The 20,499-nt window shown below is 49.8% G+C and overlaps 1 protein-coding gene across 4 annotated transcripts in view; it reads left to right on the forward strand.

The window, feature by feature from the left end:
* Positions 1-5,135: 5,135 nt before the first annotated feature.
* GOLGA3 (golgin A3) overlaps positions 5,136-20,499 on the forward strand; it is a 46,607-nt gene continuing 31,243 nt past the window's right edge. For 3 of the 4 annotated variants that reach the window (XM_082641547.1, XM_082641549.1, XM_082641550.1), the window contains exons 1-4: positions 5,136-7,928; positions 13,063-13,375; positions 15,439-15,681; positions 17,795-17,907. In XM_082641547.1, the coding sequence (XP_082497673.1) occupies positions 13,243-13,375; positions 15,439-15,681; positions 17,795-17,907 (489 nt within the window). In that variant the 5' untranslated portion in view covers positions 5,136-7,928; positions 13,063-13,242. The remainder of the gene's footprint in view (positions 7,929-13,062; positions 13,376-15,438; positions 15,682-17,794; positions 17,908-20,499) is intronic. The other variant, XM_082641548.1, reaches the window with a different exon arrangement.

Raw genomic sequence — 20,499 nt, forward strand, 5'->3', positions numbered from 1 at the left:
GCCCAAACAGAGTGGATTCTGAGCCAGTCCTCTATCAGTGGGGGCCCTGCAGCCAGACCAGTCTTCATGCAGCCAGCAGAGAAGATGCCCTGGAAAGCTCAAGTTCTGAATCAGGATTGCTGCTGCAGAGGGCACCAGCAGCCCAGCACCAGGCAGCTGACCTGTGCTCTGGAGGAAGGAAGAGAAAATGGGGGATGGATTGGGTTTGAAAGTCCAGAGCGAGCCTGACTTCCAGCATGGCTGGATGTGGGACCCTTCTCTTCCTGTGTGTGGTGGCTGCTTCCCAGACCTCAGCTTTCCTCCAAGCTGACACAGGTGAACTGGTGGCCTCCCCACCAGTTCAAACAGAAGCCTGTCCCTGACCCCAAAGCTGATGAGCAGCCAGACCCAAGCCTCTCACCACATTCTAGCCGCCAGCACCCCATAAGCAGGTGGGGCTGGGGGAAGGCAGGCTCCAGTGTCACCACCAAAAAAGCAGACGGACTGCTGGGCCAGGCAACCCGCCAGAGCTCAGCCCATCCCAGGCCTGACGCTGACGGGAACCATGCTGCTGGGTCTCGGTTACTCCCCCAGGAAGTGCTGGCCTGCAGTGGCATTCATAGCTCCCTGCAGAATTAAGTCGGAGGCCCTCAGCCCACAGGGCTGCCACCCAATCTGGCCTCCGGGGCTCTGTCTCATTCCCACCCCTTCCCGGCCCCTCTGAGACGGAAGCCATGAAGTACGCACCATGAGGGGTGTTAAGGACCCCCTAGTCGAGCCGTCCAGCGCTCCCTTGGGCGTGCCACGTGCTGGTTCATTTCTCTGTTGCAAGTGGACGTCCTTTCCATCCTGTCCCTCGGGACGCTGGCAAAGCAAATGCAGCAGAGATGAGCTGTGCGCGATCCTTCCCGCTCTCAGCCTCTGCCCTGGGCCCCAGTGGAGCTGGGAAGCTGGAGGGAGGCCCAGCCCTGTGGATCTGCCAGCTAAGTCCTGACCTGCAGAAGGACCTTGTGGCCAGCGCCCAGGGGACAACTGTCACCATCTCAGGAATGACTCTCATCGGTAACTGAAACACAGCCCTTCAGAAAATTGTATGAACTTGGAATTCTCAAGTTATGATTAAGCAAAGGTAATAAGCACTCAGGACTCAGCCCTTCTTGATAAACGCGTGCATCTGGCTGTTCCCTCTGCTCCCGAGGGCATCTGTGACTGTACCTGTGGGTTCTCTGCGGTGCTGCCTTTGATCCAGTCTGTGGACCTCACTGTTGGTAGCTTGAAACTGGCCCCACTAGGAGTATTTACACCATGGAAATGGGTAAATGCTGCAAATCAAGGTCATTTTGTTGTTTTCTGGAGAGAAGGTTGTTAAACACCAGCACGCCACTGCCCCCAACCAGCATAATCGTGAGAAATAATAGTTGTTTGAAGCCACTGCGGTTTGGGTTGGCTTGTTACATAGGAATGAATGGTGCTACCACGGCCCACAAAGGCCCAGCACTGGGTGGCCCCCGCCCCTCCCTCAGCAAACCTCCCCAGGGTCTTCCGCAGCTAGACCCAAACCTGGGCCCTCGCCCGGGCTGCCTGGCGATGTCTCCTCCCCACTCAGGGCTTGGCCCAGACCCGCTCCCTGGAGGGGCCTCCCAACCAGCCATTCTAGCACCAGCCTGTCTGGCTTTCTTCCTGGGACCGACCACTGGAAAGGAAGCGTTTCCGTACTGTTTATCTCCCCTTCACAATTCAGAGCAGGATGCTGCCTGGCTTGCTCCGCTGGTGTAAACTTGGCTGAAGCGTCTGCTGACCGCTGGCAGGCGGGTGCTCGCAAAGACCCTGCTTTGCACCCCTCTCCTGGGGCTCTTCCCCTCTCTGTTGAGCCTAGTGTGTTCTCTCATTTTGTTTTCTGTGTGTTTCCTTCTGGAGACGGTGAGCCTGACCTGTATCCTCATCTCTGGTTCTCCCCCGCCCACTCGGAGCAGCCTGGCAGGACGAGTGTGGGAAACCGTGTTGAGTGCTGACCCAACCGTCCGTGCTGCTGTGGGCGGCGCTGCTCTCAGTAGCAGCTCTGTGTGCTGGTCCCCGGGGCCTGCATAACATGCACCACAGATGGGGAGGCCTAAACAACAGACATATCCGGTCTCACAGTTCTGGAGATAGGTGTCGCAGGGCCGGTTCCCCCTGAGGCCTCTCTCCTGGGCGTGTAGACGGCCGTCTTCTCCCCGTGTCCCCACGTGGTAGTCCCTGTGTGTGTGTGCCCTGATCTCCTCCTCTGATAAGGACACCAGTCACATTGGGTTGGGGCCCACGCATATGGCCTCATTTTATCTCAGTCACCCACTTAAAGGCCCTATTTCTGCACACAGTCACATTCTGAGGTCCTCAGGGTTAGGGCTTCAACCTGTGAATTTAGGGTGGCAGAGGCAGACACAGTCCAGCCCATAACACTTTGTCATCAGACATCAAACACCACAGGGTTTTATAAAATCAGGTGGGTTTCCTTTAGGCAAACCCCACACCCTATATACTATTAACACCCCGTGGCAGGCTGAATAATGCCCTCTGCCCCTGTCTCCAAAGACGTCCATGTCCTGACCCCTGGAACCTGTGAATGTCACCTTATCTAGCAGAAGGGACTTTGCAGGTTAAGGACCTTAAGGTGAGACAACTCTGGATTGTTCTGTGGGTCCTCAGCGCAATTGCAAGGGAGGCAAGAGGGGCAGGCGGAAAAAGATGTGACAGAACCAGAGGCTGGAGTGCGGTTTGAAGGTAGAGGGAGAGCCGCAAGCCAAGACAGGCCGTGGGAGCTGGAAGAGGCAAAGGAAACAGCTCCTCCCAGAGCGTGGGGAAGGAGCTGCCCCACGATTCTGGACGTCTGACCTCCAGAAGCGTGAGAGGGTGAGTCTGTGTACCCGAAGCTAAGACACACCCTCACTGTCTTCTCCTTTGGTTTCCAGTCTTTAGGAAGGGTCCAGTGTTTTCTGAGGCTTTGCAGGAGAGGGTGGAGAATTCTCTCTCACCTGAGCCCCCAGCGACGCCTCAGCTAGTTGATCTGTTGTGGGACGGGGCTGAGCCTCTGCCCCGGCCAGCAGGGCTGCAGTCTCAAGGTGCCCGCAGCCCACGTCCACACTGCCTGAGCCACCTCTTCAAACACCAGGCAGATGATGTCACCCCTGCTTGAAACGCGCCAGTGGCTTCCCACCACTCTGACGGACCCTGTGCAGCTTGCTGCCACCCCGCCTCATCTCAGACCCCTGCTGCTCTGGACGTGCGATTCCTTCCCTTGTAAAGCTCCTCCTGACCTGCACGCGCCGGCCTCCTCGTCACGCAAAGTCAGCTCAAATACGACTTCCTCAAAGAAAACACTGAAGTTTGGGATTAACATATACACACCAGTATATACAAAGTAGGTAAACAACAAGGACCTACTGTACAGCACAGGGAACTGTAATCAATATCTTGTAATAACCTATAAGGGAAAAGAATCTGAAAAAGAGTAGCCATATATATATATATATATATATATATATATATATATATATAACTGAATCACTTTGCAGTACACCAGAAACTAACACATTTCAAATTACACTTCAATTTTTTAAAAATAAAGTTAAGGGGCTTCCCTGGTGGCACAGTGGTTGAGAGTCCGCCTGCCGATGCAGGGGACACGGGTTCGTGCCCCGGTCCGGGAAGATCCCACATGCCGCGGAGCGGCTGGGCCTGTGAGCCATGGCCGCTGAGCCTGTGCGTCCGGAGCCTGTGCTCCGCAACAGGAGAGGCCACAACAGTGAGAGGCCCGCGTACCACAAAAAAAAAAAAAATAAAAAAAATAAAAATAAAAAATAAAAATAAAGTTAAAAACCAAAAAACCCAAACCCGTGGCTCTCCTTGCTGTCCCACAATTACCTGCATGACGCCTTTTCTTACTTTCTTCATGTGTTTTGAGCAACTCAGCTGAGGGGTCCTCTCTAAACTTCCTGTCTTGTATTTCTGTGCTTGTTGCCTGGCTCTGGGGTAAAATGTAAGCTCCTTGACAGCAGGGATTGTGTACGGTGTCTAGAATGGTATGTAGACCACAATGAATACTTACTGAATGAATGAATGAAGAATAACCCAATGTAGGGGCTTCCCTGGTGGCACAGTGGTTAAAAATCTGCCTGCCAATGCAGGGGACACAGGTTCGAGCCCTGGTCTGGGAAGATCCCACACGCTGCGGAGCAACAAAGCCCATGCGCCACAACTACTGAGACTGCGCTCTAGAGCCCACGCTCTAGAGCCCGCAAGCCACAACTACTGAGCCTGCATGCCACAACTACTGAAGCTCTAGAGACTGCACTCTAGAGCCTGTGCCCTGCAACAAGAGAAGCCACCGTGATAAGAAGCCCGCGCACTGCAACGAAGAGTAGCCCCCGCTCGCCGCAACTAGAGAAAGCCCGCGTGCAGCAACAAAGACCCAACACAGCCAAAAATAAATAAGTAAATAAGTTTATTTTAAAAAAAAAAGAATGACCCAATGTAAACGGAAGTCCCTCCCACCCTAACACCCTGCCAGCTTTGTGAGTTATCACTCTGAAGGTCTGGTCTTCCCCGCAAAAAGGAAGCTGGACCGGAGCAGGGATCTTGTGTCTCCTGTGTCCCTCATCTAACCCCCCCCCACCAAGAACACTGACTAGCACATCTGAGGCACTGGAATGTGTCCATCCACAGATTAATGGATCATAAAATGGGGTATATCCAGACAGTGGAATATTACACAGCCCGCAAAGGAACAAAGTTCTGATACATGATAAAATATGGATGAATCTCAAAACATTATGCTAATTAAAAGAGAAGGCAGTCACAAAAGGCTGCATAGTGTGTGATTCTTTTTATATGGTATGTCCAGGATAGGCCAATCCATGGAAACAGAAAGTAGATTAGTGGTTGTCAGGGGCTGGGAGAAGGGTAATGGGCAGTGACTGCATGTACATGGACAAGAAGGATCCTTCGGGGGTTATCATAATGTCCTAAAACACTTTGTACTAAATCCAGTTTTACTTACTAATTGTAGTGAATCTAGTTTTATTTACTAAACTTTAGTAAGTGTAACTGAATTTACTTTAAAAATCATTGAATAGTATACATAAAATGAGTAAATTATATTGTATGTAAATAATAACTTAATAAAACTTTAAAAATTTACTGAGATTAGTTTTTTTTCTGCATGGATATGCCATCAATTTAATATATAATTAGGCTCCTTTGTTTCTGTTTGTATTTAAATTTAGTGTTTGTCACACTTCACTTGCTAATTTAATTATTTCCTCAGTGTCCCCCACTGGTTGCATCCCATATGGCTGTGGTACAACATCAAAACCAGGAAACTGACACTGGTCCAGAGCATGTGCTCAGCTCTCTGTCATCTTATCCCATGTGCAGATTCATGGATCCACCACTGCAATTAAGGTGCAGAACTGCTTCATCACCACAAGGACCTCCTTCGTCCTGCCCGTTTTAGTCACACTCACCCACACTATTCCTTGGCAACCACCAATCTGTTTTCCATCTCTATGATTTTGTTATTTCATGAATGTTATATATGTGAAATCCTATCATACAGTGTAGTCCTTTGGAGGTTGGTTTCCTCCTTCAGCATAATGCTGATGAGATTCATCCAAGTTGTTGCATGTATCACTAGTTCCTTTTTAATGCTGAGTAGAATTCATGGTGTGGACGTACCATGGTTTGTTTAACCATTTATCCATTGTAGGATTGGTTGAACATTGGTTGTTTCCAGTTTTGAGCTACTGTAAATAAAGCTACTACGAACAATAGTGTACAGGCTTTTGTGTGGACGTAAGTTTCATTTCTCTGAGATAAATACCCAAGAGTGCAGTTGCTGGGTCATATAATTAAGTATATGTTTAATTTTTAGAGAAATTGCCAAGCTGTATTCCAGAGTGGCTGTACGACTGTACATTCCCATCAGCAACATAGATAAGAGATCTAGTTTCTCCACATCACTGCCAGCATTTGGTATTGCCGCTATTTTATTTTGGCTGCTCTGATAGGTGTGAAGTAATATATCAAGGTGATCTTAATTTGCATTTCTGTAACGGCTAGAGATGTTGAACATCTTTCACAAGCAAGCTTATTTGCCATCCATATATCCTTTTTGGTGAAACACGTCTTCATATATTTGCTTATATTCTAATCGTATTTTTTTAAATTTTACGTTTTGAGAGTTCTTAAAATATTTTAGGTACCAGTCCTTCATGTAGTTTGTAAATATTTTCTTGCAGTCTGTGTCTTGTCTTTTCATCATCTTAATAGAGTCTTTCTCAAAACGAAAATGTTTAATTTTGATTAAGGCCAATTTATTGATTTCTTTCTTTTGTGGATTGTGCTTTTGGTGTCATGGCTAAGAACTCTTCACCAAGCCCTCAGTCCTGAAAATTTTCTATTTTTTTGGGTAAAAGTTTTATAGTTTCACACACTTTTACACTTAAGTCCATGATCATTTTGAGTTAAGTTTTGCATTTGCAGATGACATGATAAGCTATGTAGAAAATTCCAAGGAATTTACAACCAAAAATCTCCTAGAACTAATAAATGAGTTCAGCAAGGTCTCAGGATACAAGATCAACACACAGAAGTCGATCACATTTCCACATACTGACAATGAACATGTGGAAACCAAAATTTAAAACACAATATCATTTACAGTCACTCCAAAGAAAATGAAATACTTAGGTATAAACTTTAACAGAACATGTACAGGATCTGTATGCTGAAAATTACAAAATGCTGATGCAAGAAATCAAAGATCTAAATAAATGGAGAGACATATCATGTTCACGGATTGAAAGACTCAACATAGTAAAGATGCCAATTTTCCCCAAATTGATTTATAGTTTTAATGCAATTCCTATCGAAATCCCACAAAGGATATTTGTGGACACAGACAAGTTTATTCTAAAATTTATCTGGAAGGACATGGACCCCAGAATAGTTAGAACAGTCATGAAAAAGAGTGACGTGGGAGGAATCATCTAACCCGGTATTATGGCTTGCTGTAAAGCTACCGCGGTGAAGACTGTGCTGTTGGCAGAGGGATAGGCGTGGTGATCAACGGAACGGTACAGAGAACCCAGGAACAGCCAACAAGCAGCCAACTGACCTGACAAATGTACAAAAGCAAGTTAATGGAGGAAGAATAGACTTTTCAATAAACAGTGCTGGAACAATTTGATACCAGTAGACAAAAAAGAAAGAAAAATACCTTCACCTAAACCTCATGCCCTATGCCAACAATTTTCTTTCTAAAGATTAAAAAATATATACATATATATATATACACACACATATACAAATAAACATTGCTACGGCTCCAAGGCAGGAGTCACTTTTGCATTTGTACCTGAAAGACAAGTAAGGACTAGCGCGGTAGAAGGTTAGGTGCTCAGGGGCCAAGGCCAGGGGCCAGCGCCACCACCTCCGAGCCACACGGACCCAGCCCCCGCACCGGGTGCTTACTAGCACGCCCCCAACGCGGTAGGGGCGGGGCCAGGACGCCCATACACTGACAGCTGGGGCGGGGCGGGGGCGGGGACCGGAGCTTAGGCACGCCACTTCCGCCGGAAGCTCAATTGCCCGGCTTCCTGTTGGAGTTGGTCTGGCGAGTCCGGGAGCTGCGTTTCTGACAAGGGAAAGAACCCCAAACTCACTTTTTCAAATCCGCCTCGGGCCAATTGTGGGTGGGCTCGATCTCGACACTGCAGCTGGAGCAGTCCCGGCCCGAGGGCGGCTGCTGGCTAGCAGAAGAGGACCTTCTGTCTTCCGGAACGGAGGCTGCGCGCACTCGCTGTTTCCGGGGGGCCGGACTCCGTCGCTGTGCCGCGCTCCCCCTCGCGCGGGGCCACGTCTCCGCCTGAGCGGCCGGGCGGGGCGTTCGCCGTGGTTTCCTCAGCGCCGGGGTGAGGGTCGCGGGGTGGCGCCTGGGCAGGGGCTCCGGCCGGGGAGGGCGCGGGGAGCTAGGGAACCGCGGCGCGGTCGGAGTGGGGGCCGGGCGAAGGGCGGCGGGGCCGGGGCGGACGCGGAGGGCCGGCCGCGGCTCCGCCTAGAGCGACAACGCCCCGCGCTAGTCCGGCTCCTCACCGTTGGTAGCCTCCGGGCCTGGAAGCCGGCCTGTGTAGCTGTTAGGCAACTGGCTTCATAAATATACATACATTCGAGCCCTTCCGGAGCGCTGTCTACCGTGCCCGGGAGTCATCTGTTCAGAGGTGCCCACAACTGCTGTTGGTGTTCCTCTGCAGAACTTCTGCCAAGATGACATGTGTGACATGGTGTCGGGTGGTTAGTGTGAAGCCTGGTTTAAAGAGCCCATATGCTCTCAGCCTCTCAGTCCACCTCGATTCCATCTCGATTCTGGGTGCTTAGGGGCGTTTCACTGGTGCAGTGATACCTTCCGGAGGCAGTGGGGTCAGGCGTAGTCACTAGCCTGCAGGTGATGCAGGTGAGCAGCTCGGCCTTCATTCAGCAACTGTTTGTTGAGTGTCGGTCGTGTGAGCGGTACTGTTCATTGTAGGTGCTGGGATCCAGAGCCGAAGTCGTGTCAGGGTCCCCGCCCTCACTGAGCTCACGCTGTCGTGGAGGGATGCGGAGGTTAAATGAGGTCATTGCTGAGAGAGTATTGGGCGGTGCTTGGGGTGGGTCTGTAGCAGGGCCCGTCGGCGGAGGTGACTTTTGAGCCAAGGCCTCTGTGACAAGAAATTAGCCATGCAAAACTGTAGGATAAGAGTGTTTCGGGCGGAATGAACAGCAAGTGTGATGACCCTGAGGGAGGGGTAGGTTTGGTGTTTTGAGGTAGAGAAGTATGGCAAGCATGTAATGAGAAAGGAAGAAAATGATAGGGAACAAGGATGCAGTGTGAGGGGTCAGATGGTATGCAGCGTCCTAGTTCGTGGTGAGAGGCTTAGATTTGATTGTCAGTGTGATTGAAAACCACTGGGACGTTGTAAGCCATTTACAGGTGACTCGTGGCTTTTTCTTTTTTTTACATTTTAAATTGTCCCTTAAATATTGCAAATATAACTTTTTATTGGAGTGATAGCCTTCAGTTCCAGTGGACCTTGAATGGCAAGAAAAGGAAATAAAAGTCGTCTGACATTACTCAGATTCAAAAGTAACCCTTTTTTTTTTAGCCAGTTGCCTTAAGCAGCAGTATAATTTTTTAATTTAACTAAACTTACAATATTATGTTAGTTTCAGGAGTATAACATAGTAATTTGATGGGTTTTTCTTTGTTTTTGTTTTTTTGGCCACGCCGTGCAGCATGCGGGATCCTAATTCCCCAACCAGGGATCGAACCCGTGCCCCCTGCAGTGGGAGCAGAGTCTTAATTACTGGACTGCCAGGGAAGGCCCTGATGTTTTTATAAATTAGACTCCATACAAAGTTATTATAAAATATTGGTTATATTCTTTGTGCTGTACATTGCATCCTTGTAACTTATTTATTTTATACCTAGTACTTTGTACCTCTTAATCCGCTTCTCCTACTTTGCCCCTCCCCCTTCCCTTCACCTCTCTGGTAACCACTAGTTTGTCCTCTGTATCTGTGAGTCTGTTTCTGTTTTGTTATATTTGTTCATTTGCTTTCTTTTTAGATTCCATAGTGATAACATACAGTATTTATCTTTCTCTGTCTGATTTATTTCACTAAGCATAATGCCTTCCAGGTCTATCCATGTTGTCGCAAGTGGCAAAATTTTGTTCCTTTTTTATGACTGAGTAATATTCTGGCGTGTGTGTGTGTGTGTACACACCATATCTTCTTTATCGAAGCAGTGTACTTTCTTGAATGAGAATATATTCAGTTGGCTTTTACCTATTGATTTTGACAAGCAGCAATTGAAGGGAAAATAACACTAATAATAATAGCTGCTATTTATTGAGCTCATGGGACGTGTGCAGTTAATCCTGGCACAGATTTTTTATTCTTTTTCTCATCATCTTACTGATGAGATCGCCAGCTAAGAGTGGTTAAGAAATCTGCCCATGATCTCACAGGTGAGGGTCGGGGAGTTAGGACCTTCAGCCAAGATGTCTGATACCTGAGTCTGTCCTTTACATTACACTGCTATATGATGACATTAGGCCTTCCGGGTTTTCACTTTGGCCATGCTCTGTTGTTTTTCTTTTCTTTTCTTTTTGGCTGCCCCACGTGGCTTGCAGGATCTTAGTTCCCCGACCAGGGATTGAACCCACGCCATCGGCAGTGCATGTGCTGGTGGTCCAGAGTCCTAACCACTGGACCACCAGGGAATTCCCATGCTCTGTTGTTTCTAATTGCCGATAGGAACATCTTAAAGAAGATGGGGTAGATGGAGCTGTTAATGTGCATATACCAAACCCATGTGATCTGCTGTCTGGGGGAAGCTGGAAGTCACATAGGTGCCTGAGATGGTAGTTTCTCGATCTGAAGTCTCTTGATGTCAGACAGTGGTGGACCTAGAGTTACACGCACTTTGTGAAGTTCTAAGTGACGGTTTGCCTCATCTCTTCCCTCTGGGAAACAGCAGAATGCACGTGGTCAAAAACAGTACTGTGATTAGGCTGATCTCTGCTTTTTAATCACAAAATGGAGTGCATGTTATTCATAACAGCTTCCTTGTGACGTGCTCCCAGCTGTCTGACCCTCCTTGCCCTGTTTTTGTCAGCCGTCTGAGATAATGAGGCCCTGGACAACTGAATCATGCTAAGTAAAATTGACAGGAGGCTGAGGATACACGGAGAATGCCAGGGTATTATGGACAGAGAGAAGTGTCCCTTCACCAGAGGCTGCTTCTGGTGGTCTGTGAATTCCATCTCTTGTCTGGCTTCAGGAAGAGCTGCATGTGAACAGGAGCCACCTTCATAAGTTACCGGAACAAGTCACAGTCACAGGGTCTCGAACTCTCGGGGGCCGCACCATCCATCTCTGGAGGGGGTAGGGCTCCTTGGGAATCAGAAGGCTTCTTGTTTAGTAAGAAATCCCAATAAAGGGAAGCTAGTGAGTGGAGTGTGTGTTGGCGCTGGGCTCAGACGGCCTGATCCATTGTCTTCGGCGCCTTCCTCAGTGGACGTCAGCATCTCGGCCAGTGTTCCTCTTACCCGCACAGTGGCAGGGTCAGGTGTTGTCACCACTTGCCTCAGTGGCACGTTCTCCGTGGCTCCTTGGCCGCCCCTGTGCCCTCCCTCCTTTGGTTGGCATGTTCCGTCTTCCGTAGGTAAGTCCAGTCCCGCTGGCTGTCCCGCTCTTCCTGGTCACTGTCACTGCTTATCTACCTGTGACCATTCGCGTGCAGCTCTCCCAGTTTATACCTCCCAGGGTGTTCTTTGCCCTCAGTAGAACTGCGGCACCCAACTGCGTTTAGTAGAAACAGACTTACTCTGTATTTGACAAGGCGTTGTGGATGACCAAGGATGCAAATACTGTCATCGTTTTGTTTTGGAACCACTAGCTTGGTTGTTAAGGGGTGGCACTTGGTGAGGCAGAGATTTAAGTCAGTAGCCTGTGCTGAGCACCGCTCTGTGTAGGGGATGTTCCAGGGGGTAGGGGCAGACTTGGAGTGGTGATTTCTGCATCCAGGATCTTACAGCGTGATGGAAGAGAGAGGCACACACACACTGCGGTGTGATATGCTTGCAGGGGGTATCATGATGGCAGAAGCGAGTGGGCCACGTGCTTTACCTGAGGCCCAGGGGGGACTTGAGAGCAGTGCCTGATGGTAGACATGGAAGGGTCCATGGGGATTTGCCTGGGGTCAAGGAGAGAAGGGCATTGGCAACAGTCACCCATGTTTTCACACATTTCTATCCGTGGTCCTCTCAAGTACAAACTCTTAGTACTAGCTCTACACTTCATAGTAGACATAGGGAATCCCCTGCTGGTCCAGCGGTTAGGACTGCGCCTTCACTGCCGAGGGCCCAGGAACTAAGATCCTGCAAGCCGAGAGGCGTGGCCACACAAAAAAAAAGTAGACATAGCCTTTTTATATTCGTAACAGCACTGTTATTGATCCATGGTATCGCGGGCCTGTCAGACGCCAGGTTGCACAGGGGAATGTGTGGATGATTGGAGCTGCGGGCCAAACATCACTGGATTCCCGTCGCTGGGCCTCACCACGGGGTAGACCAGGTTGTGCCAGCCACAGGGTGTGTGTTCGTGGGTGACAGGGTGACAGAGGACTGTGGAGAAGCAGGTGCACCTGCCTGTCCAGTGAGAGTCAGCTCCTGCTTAGGCTCTTCAGAAATGTCTATATGGGATTTGTAAGCTGGGGAGGAAAGTCATGTAAATTTTTGTCCTGAAACCTGCGATAGTATCCTCATTACACTTCAGAAGTGATAACCAGTTGCCAAAGTTTTGCTACCTTAAACTCAGCCTGGCAGGATGGGCTGTAAGATAGCAGATCCTGCAAGAAATGAAGGATGCGTCGGTTACCTGCTGTGACATGCTGTCTCTGCCCCCATCCCGGGACGGCTACTTCCCTGTGTCCTTGCCCCCTGTGCTTTCCTCCAACAGTGTCCAGTTTACCATGTCCTACGCCATCGCGTCTTCCATGTTGCCTTCTGGATCTGAGCCGTGGCCTGGGCAGTGACATGCCAGGTCTCCTGGGGCAGGAGCTTGCCCTTTGAGCCCTGTGAGCTCTTGGGCCTGTGTGTCCAGTACAGAAGCCACTGGCCACATGTGGCTATTTACAAACAAATGAGTTAAATTTAAATAAATACAGACTCAGCTCGTCAGTCACCCAAGGCCCACCCCCAGCTCCATGGCTACCTCTGCCGATTCTTGCGCCGATTGTGGAGCTTCTTACCCTGGCGGGACGGTCTTTAGCCGGCACCAGTGCAGGCACCCTGCGGGGATGGGCCCAGGTGGGGCTGGTTCAGCATTTTATCCTCAAAATCTAGGATGTTGTAGGTGCTCAAGGATTATTTGTTGAATGAATAAATCTATATCTGTTTATTACACAGATGCAAATTGGGAACCAAATGTTAGTCTTGGAATTGTTACTTCAAGTCTGACAAATGAAGTTTCATAATACTTTTTTTCTCTTTTTTCTCCTGTCAGGTACCATGATATTACTTGGTTTGATTTCAGGCCATTTGTGAGACTTTATGTCTTCCGAAAATGGCAGACCTAGTGTGGTCCATCCCAGGAGGTCTTGGCTGTTGCTGATGGCAGAAACCAAACTCGCTCGCAGTTCACTTGCAGCCCCCGAGTGTCAGCCCAGCCCGTGTCACCCTAGCCATGGACGGTGCAGTGGCCGTACAGGAAGGCCTGTTGGAGGACAGACCCAGCAGTGGGATCTTGGCTGGCCCCGAGGCCCCCCCAGAGCCCACTGGCTCCCTGACATCACTGGACCAGCGGGATGAAGCCCAGTGTAAGTTGCCAGTTACTCTGTGTGCTGCTGACTTTCTGCCTTCAAACAGGAGAACATGGGTCAGCGTGCATTTTGGAGGAAGCCTGTGGTGTCTGAGACCGTAATGAACTTTTAAATTCATTCGGAGTGTGTTTTTAGTAATCAGATGAGGGTTTAGTTTAGTTTAGTTTTGTTTTTTAGTTGATGCCAACCTTGAATCAAGCACCACGCATGTTAAATAGAATGGGAACTTTGTGGAGCTTTCTGCTCCAGCAGGACAGAGCAGCATGGTTACCGTTAAGGCTTCTGTAGGTCTTCACTGACACATCATTGTGCCCTGCCTAACATTCTACCTTTTTGGTTGGTTGCCAGAATTTTACTAACTGGGATCCAGAAATGGTCCACTAGTGATCTGAGGATTATTGGATCACATTTGCACGTTAGCTAATGTGTTATTTGTGCATCGGAAGTGCAGGGTGGAAGTGCACTCCATTCCATGCCTCTTCCTGGTCGGTGTGTGCTTGAAAATCGTTAACGTGTATGTACTGATTTACTAGCAGAAACTGCATTCCTGTTCTTGTAAAACAGTGCTCAAGCACCTAAAGTGGCTTTGCTGGTTACTGCTCCTTAAACGCCAGGTGAGGCCAATGTGGCTCAGCCCGAGACCAAGAGCTCTAGTGGGACGGCTCCTAGGTCTGCCACTAACAGCAAGGAGCCCTCAAGCAAGATCCTTGATTTATCTCAGTCTCACTCTCCTCTTGAGAAAACGGAAAGATGGATGGTACCTGCGTCTCGGGATGGTCGTGAGGGCCCATGTGAAATGCAAGCACTTGGGAAGCACCCGGGAAGTGGTGCTGGCCGTGTGTGTGCCGTCGTCGTTATTTGTTTATCCATAATTAGCCTTGTGTTTGGAAACAATCAAGTCTTACTATTTATTGGGGCTTCTTTTAGGTTTTTTTTAAAGTGCAATATGATGCTCAAAAAATGACTTTGTTATGTCAACAGGAAGGTTTAGAGACTCTCCTAGATCCGTACGTAAGCCTGTCAGAAAGCAGAACCGACCCAATTAACTTGGATCTGAGATGCAGGACCCCAGCAGGAGACTGAAGGGCTGTTTGTGTAAAACAACAGATGGTTGTGTCAGGGTGGTGGTGGGTCTCCCCGCTCTGCTTTGTGTCTGGGGTGCCCCGTTTATATTCTGGTTTTCCTCTCAGAGAGGCGTGACAGTCAGTAGCTATGTTAGCAGAAAAGCCCATTTTACATTTGCGTGGGCACAGAGGGGACTTCCTGGATGCACACTGGGCGCCACGAGAGCCAAGTGATGCCGCCCCTGTGCGAGGCCGGGGCATCGCAGTGCTGGGGCCCTGGCGCCTGCCTGCAAGCCCCTCCACACGCCTCCCTGGCCCTTTGGCTGCCAACTGGCCGGTCTGTCACGGGGAGAGTGCTTTCTTTCTAGTTTCCTTTTGGCACAGAAATAGGTTTCAGTTAGAGCATAAACGAGTCTACTCGTAACAGTGTAAGTGGAGGGGAGAGGGCTTGGTAGCCGTGTGTAGCCACCACTGGTCAGCTTGGCTTTGCATCCATCACGTGTTTGTCAGCCATAAGCACAGACTCTGGGTTCTGTGCTCAGCTTTGCCGTAGTCGCTCTCTGCCTTTGATTTCTCGTTTGGAACCAACCTGTTGAAAACGTGAGGCTGTGACACGGTCTAGCACTGCTGTTAACAACGCCTGTTAGCAACATCGTCAACTATACGTTAAGCATGTGTAGGGTTTTTTGCTATTTTTTAAAGAACAGACTTTCGTAAGATTTCTCATTGGTCTTGTTTAAATGAAAAGGAAACATTACTACTTAAATTCCACAGCCGTAGCGCGAAGGGTGAGGAGGGCGTCCTGCAGGTGAGCGTGTCAGGCTCTGCGAGGTCGAGTGACTTGTCCCACCTCACCGCCCACAGGAGGGGACGATCCTGCTGTCCTCTCAGAGTGGACAGATCCATGGCGTGTGGAGATCGCTCACGTATCTAGATCCCTTCTTGTCCTGCTTGAGTTGTTAAAACTGTGATGGCTCAGCACACCCTCTTTTCCAGGTGCCGGTGTCGAGGTAAACAGAGCTTCAGATGAAGGAGGAAGCCAAGGGGACACCTGTCCGAATGGGCCAGCGCCACAGTTCCCAGACCCTCCGCTGTCAGTGGGTCCTGAAGCCTCTCCAGGTGTGGCTGATTTCCATGACAACCTAAGGAAGTCTCAGGGGACTAGTGCTGAGGGCAGTGTTAGAAAAGAAGCTTTGCAGTCCCTCAGACTCAGTCTTCCTATGCAAGAAACGCAACTGTGTAAGCATCTTCCCACTGGGCTCTTCCCCCCTCTCCCCCCACCCCGGGGCCCTTGTCACCCACCACCCTTCAGAGGCACAAGCCCTGCACCCCCCTGCCATTTGCTGTTTTATCACTGTGTTGGGTCGTACATTTAACAATTAGCTCCATTTCAGAGAGAAGATACACTTCATCATGGTCTGATGGTGACTTGGGCTTGAGGCCCAAGTTTAAAGGGCCTGTGCGTGCGTGCCTTTTGTCACCCTGGGTGGTGAGCAAGCAGCCAGTGGGGTTTTGATCTTGACAGTTACACTTTGAAGGCTTTCTTTTATGAGTTACTTTAATCAGTGTTTATTTTGTGCAATCCCTGGGGATTCAGGGGTGAACAAGTTGCAAACTGGCAGCCTCTGAGCCCTAGAAACCTCCAGGCCTTTTTCTAACATGTAGGTTTTCATACACAGGCTTGTGTGATTTTACTTAATGGGGTCATTTCACACGTGCTGTTTTTAAGCGTCGTCCTCCCTTCAGTACCTCCTCCCCTGCCCTCCCCTCCCCTCCAGGTCAGCCACATTCTCACATAGACCTTTACAGGCCTCTGAAAACAGCCAGGTTTGGGGGTCATTGTGTCTTAAAATGGGGTTATTATGTCCCTCACATTATTGTGTGCTTTCCTCACCTAGCTTTATCACGTGGAGATTGCCCCACTTCAGCTGATCAGCTGATGCAACTCCATATCTCTTCTCTTAAGGCTGGTAGGAGCCACGTGACCAGTACTGCAGTGAGCATCTCCCCATGCATGTTTGCAACATTGGTGCTTTCGTTTCTATGGGCTCCACCCTAGAAGCAGAATTCCTGGTCAGAAGCAACAGCTGTGTTTATCTCCATCATGTGTGGTCACATTGCCAGGGTGCTGACGCCCTGTGAGAGGACACAGAGGCTGTTTCCTCTGAGTCTTTACCAGTCTGATGGGTGTGCTGTGATGCTGCCTTGATAGTTTCGTTTGCAGCTCCCATTTCCCTGGTTACTAGAGGGTTCTTCACAGGCCTTATCTTGTTAGGGCCACAGCGTACTTTAAACATCTCTGTAAACTCACTGTTAGCGTGTCAGCCAAGCTGTCGTGTAAACTCCTGGGTCCTGACCTGAGGGGTATGTTAGCTCTGGCCCGAGGTACCCACCCGGCTCGCCTGCCCCCAGCCCAGCCCCGAGGTCACGTCTGTGGTGCCGCGCTTGCTGATTGGGTTCCCTGCCTGCGGCCACAGCTCCTGGGTCTCTGCTGCCTGGACCACTCAGGGTTGTGAACAGTACGAGAGACCTCCTGAGCGATGGGTGCACGTTTAGTGACAGCAGTGCCGACTCCTGGTGACAGTCAGCAGCAGCTGCGCACCCCCAGAGCCCACGTGTGAAGGTGCTTCCGCCCGGGAAGGGGCTCCGTTACGGCATTTCCCTGCTCCCGTCAGCCTGCTGTCTGAGCCCCGGGGGAGGCCTGGGGCTCTCCTCCCTTTCCCTCGCCGTGCAGCCCTTCTCTTACCCAAAGTGAAAGGTTTGGATTTTAGATACTTAAAATTTTGTTATGAGCCAGAAAGTTGTCAGAGTAGTTCCCCTCCTGTCCTTGAGCAGAGACCCTGGACTGGAGCCGCTTCAGGCAGGAAACTGAGGTGAGCAGCCCAGACATAACTGCATGACGAAGGCGAGTTCAGCGGCCGTCGTCCCGTCAGGATTGCTTCTCACGTTCATCTGTAACGTCAGGGAGCGGACTTAGAGCTTGGTGAGAACCTCAGAACACTCACACTGGCACCAATTTCAAGTTCAGTTCTTTTGGTACTAAAAGGCACAGGTTGCCCATGTCCTGTTTTACCAGCCCGGTGCCCATAGGGGGCGATGCACTCGTGGCATGAGCACGGCCCCCGTGCTTGGCCAGTGTGTCTGCCACCAGGTGGGTCCTCTCTGTGGTCAGTGTCCAAGGCGCGCAGTTTTCTCTCCATCTGCAAACACTTCTTTCAAACTAGACAGCCGTGTGTCGTTCAAAGCTAAATCGTGTCGGTAATAAAACACAAAACAGCCACGCTGCTGTTCTGATTGGTCCTCTGTGCCCTGGTGCGTTGTGAGTTTCTAAATGGCCATTTCCCCACCTCAGGCTCAACAGAGGCTTCAGTGCCCCTGGAGAAGGAGGAGGAGGTCCGACTTCAGGCTCGGAAACGGCTGGAAGAGCAGCTCAAACAGTACAGGGTGAAGCGCCATCAGGAAAGAGTGAGTCTCCCTCTCTTGAACGAGCCAGTGGAAAACTTCACGTGTGAAAAACAGCAACTGGTCAGACGTAATTCTAGGATCTGCTGTTTATTTCTCTCCGGGGGGGGGCTTCTGTGCTCCTCTGCGAAGATCATTTTTGTCGTGTGGTCCCCGCCCTTTGGGGAGCTTGCGCAGGCTCTGGTTCCCACCCCGCCCGGTCCTCTTTCCCTCTAAGGCTGCCCTAGAGAAGCAGGGGCAGCAAGTAGTGGGCAGAGCTGCTGTCTGTGCCCGAGCGACCGGTCCCGGGCTTGGCTTGTTCACTGTGTAAGTGGCACAGTTTCTACCGAACTTTGCTGTACCGTGTTCGAATATGTGCCACGTCCCACACACACGATAAGTATGTCCATATGCTTTGCTCAAATCAGTTCTGTTCAGGTATGAAACTCTCGTTAGGATACCAATGAAAGCAGTCTTTTTAATCACGTCGAGTGAGTCTAAGAAAGGGGGGTATGAAGGTTCATTTCACTCTCCATCCAAGTTCTCTGTGGACTTGAAAAATTTCAAATTAAAGGAATTTAAAACTAAACACACTTCTAAAAAACGCTTTTGGGGATTGATTTAGTAGTGACAGGTCCTCATCAGGGTTGGCCATTTGTTTTCCCAAGAGAGAACCTTGGCTTTTCGAGCGTCAGGGCTCTGAAGCCAATGTAAACGGACTGGAAGGGACAGCACCAGGCTCTGAACTGACAGAGGCTCCCACCCGGTCAGGGGCTTCTAGGGGTCTGTCCAGATGGCCTGCCAGAAAACTTTGCAGTGAGAGTCAATGGTAATTATGTGTGCTAGGCACTGTGTTAAATTCCCCACGGACTTTATAGCGAGGCTTGGACCGGTAAGGAACTTGCGGTAAAGTAGCAGAGCCAAGATACAGACCAGACAGTGTCTGTGTGCCGAGCTTGTCCACAGCTTGCCTCCCAGGGGTTTGCACCGCAAGTCCAGGCTCTGCCTGGGTCATCCAGCGTTAGGCAGTTTAACGTGTCAGGAGTTCAGTGTGAAGTTTCACATCATTTCCCATCTTTAAAAATTGTATGTATGCGTATATGTGTATAAAGCCTTAGCCTCAGTAAGATAACTTCTGTCCGGCTGCTGGACTCATCACACACTGGTCTGAGCAACCTGACAGGCCCGCTTGCTCGGTCACCCCGCCTTCCCCGCCCCACGCCGCACTAAGGAAGGCAGGCAGCAAGATGCCGGCTGCTTTGGCCCCCACCTGTCCCCTGCTCTGGAGACCCTCGGGGCAGGGCTGGCTGAGGAGAGTGCAGCCTGGCAGGTGCCGTCCTCACGCAGATCGGCATCTGGGTGGGTCCTCCCCATGACCCAGGGGAGCCCAGAGCTGAAGTGACCACCAGTGCCCCCGGCTGAGCTGGGGTTTGAACCTGCCTATCTGAGCGCAGAGCTCAGAGGCGACAGCATGGCCTGTCGGTTCATGGAGTAGCATAAACCGAGTGAGGTTTCTTTAAGAGTACAGGTTAGTTCAAAATGGGAGAATCTGTTGATAGAACTCACCATAATGGTCGTTCCATGTGGCAAGACTTAATGACCATCTCAGTAGGTGCTGAAAAGGTATTTGATAAAACTCAGAATTCTCGATTCAAAAAATACAAAACAGGGCCTCCCTGGTGGCGCAGTGGTTGAGAGTCCGCCTGCCGATGCAGGGGATACGGGTTCGTGCCCCGGTCTGGGAGGATCCCATATGCCGCGGAGCAGCTGGGCCCGTGAGCCATGGCCGCTGAGCCTGTGCGTCCGGAGCCTGTGCTCCGCAATAGGAGAGGCCACAACAGTGAGAGGCCCGCGTACAGCAAAAAAAAAAAAAAAAAAAAAAAAAAATACAAAACAGGCAAGCCAAAACAAACGAGGAGTAGGAAGATACTTATTTAGGAATGTAGTTCAAACCTCCTATTTAAATGGTAGAGATGATGAATGAAAGTCCTCCCCTGTTTGAGAGCATCTCCATACGTCTGCCTTCGCGTAGAGGTGGTGGTAATTTCTATGCAGGGGAGCACCCTCTCTGCGCTGCTCCTCACACGGCCTTTCTCACTCCCCCGTGCTTAGCTCCTTCTCCATCAGCACCGTGGAGGCCCTCCTCATCCTTTGTGACCGTGTGTATGTACCAGCATTGCATTAACCAACCCATAGTGATTGACATTTAGGTGGTTTCTAATTTTTTGAAATTGCAAACAATGCTGCAGGGAATGTTTTGTGTCTTGGTATACTTTTGTGGGTAAATCCTTAACTGTCAAATTATTGGGTAAAAGGTTTTATGTTAGTTGATAACGTATTGCCCTCCACATAGGATGGACTGGTTTACATTCCAGTTAGCAGTCTGTAAGAACCTTGGCAGCATTAGAAATAATGAAAATTGAATCTTTGTCCTCTGATAGGTGAAAAAAAACACAGTACTTCCTAACAGTAAGCGCCTCTTTGTGTGCTGGCTGTTTGGGTGTCTTTGTTAGTCTTTGTCCATTTTTCTGTTGGTTGTCTTTTTGCTGTGTTGGTACTGTATATAAGGCAGTTATCCCCTTCTAGTATTTTTGCAAATAACTTTTTCTTAGTTTG

Source organism: Mesoplodon mirus, assembly GCF_964341445.2.
Source record: "Mesoplodon mirus genome assembly, chromosome: 13".
Taxonomy (NCBI): Eukaryota; Metazoa; Chordata; class Mammalia; order Artiodactyla; family Ziphiidae; genus Mesoplodon; species Mesoplodon mirus.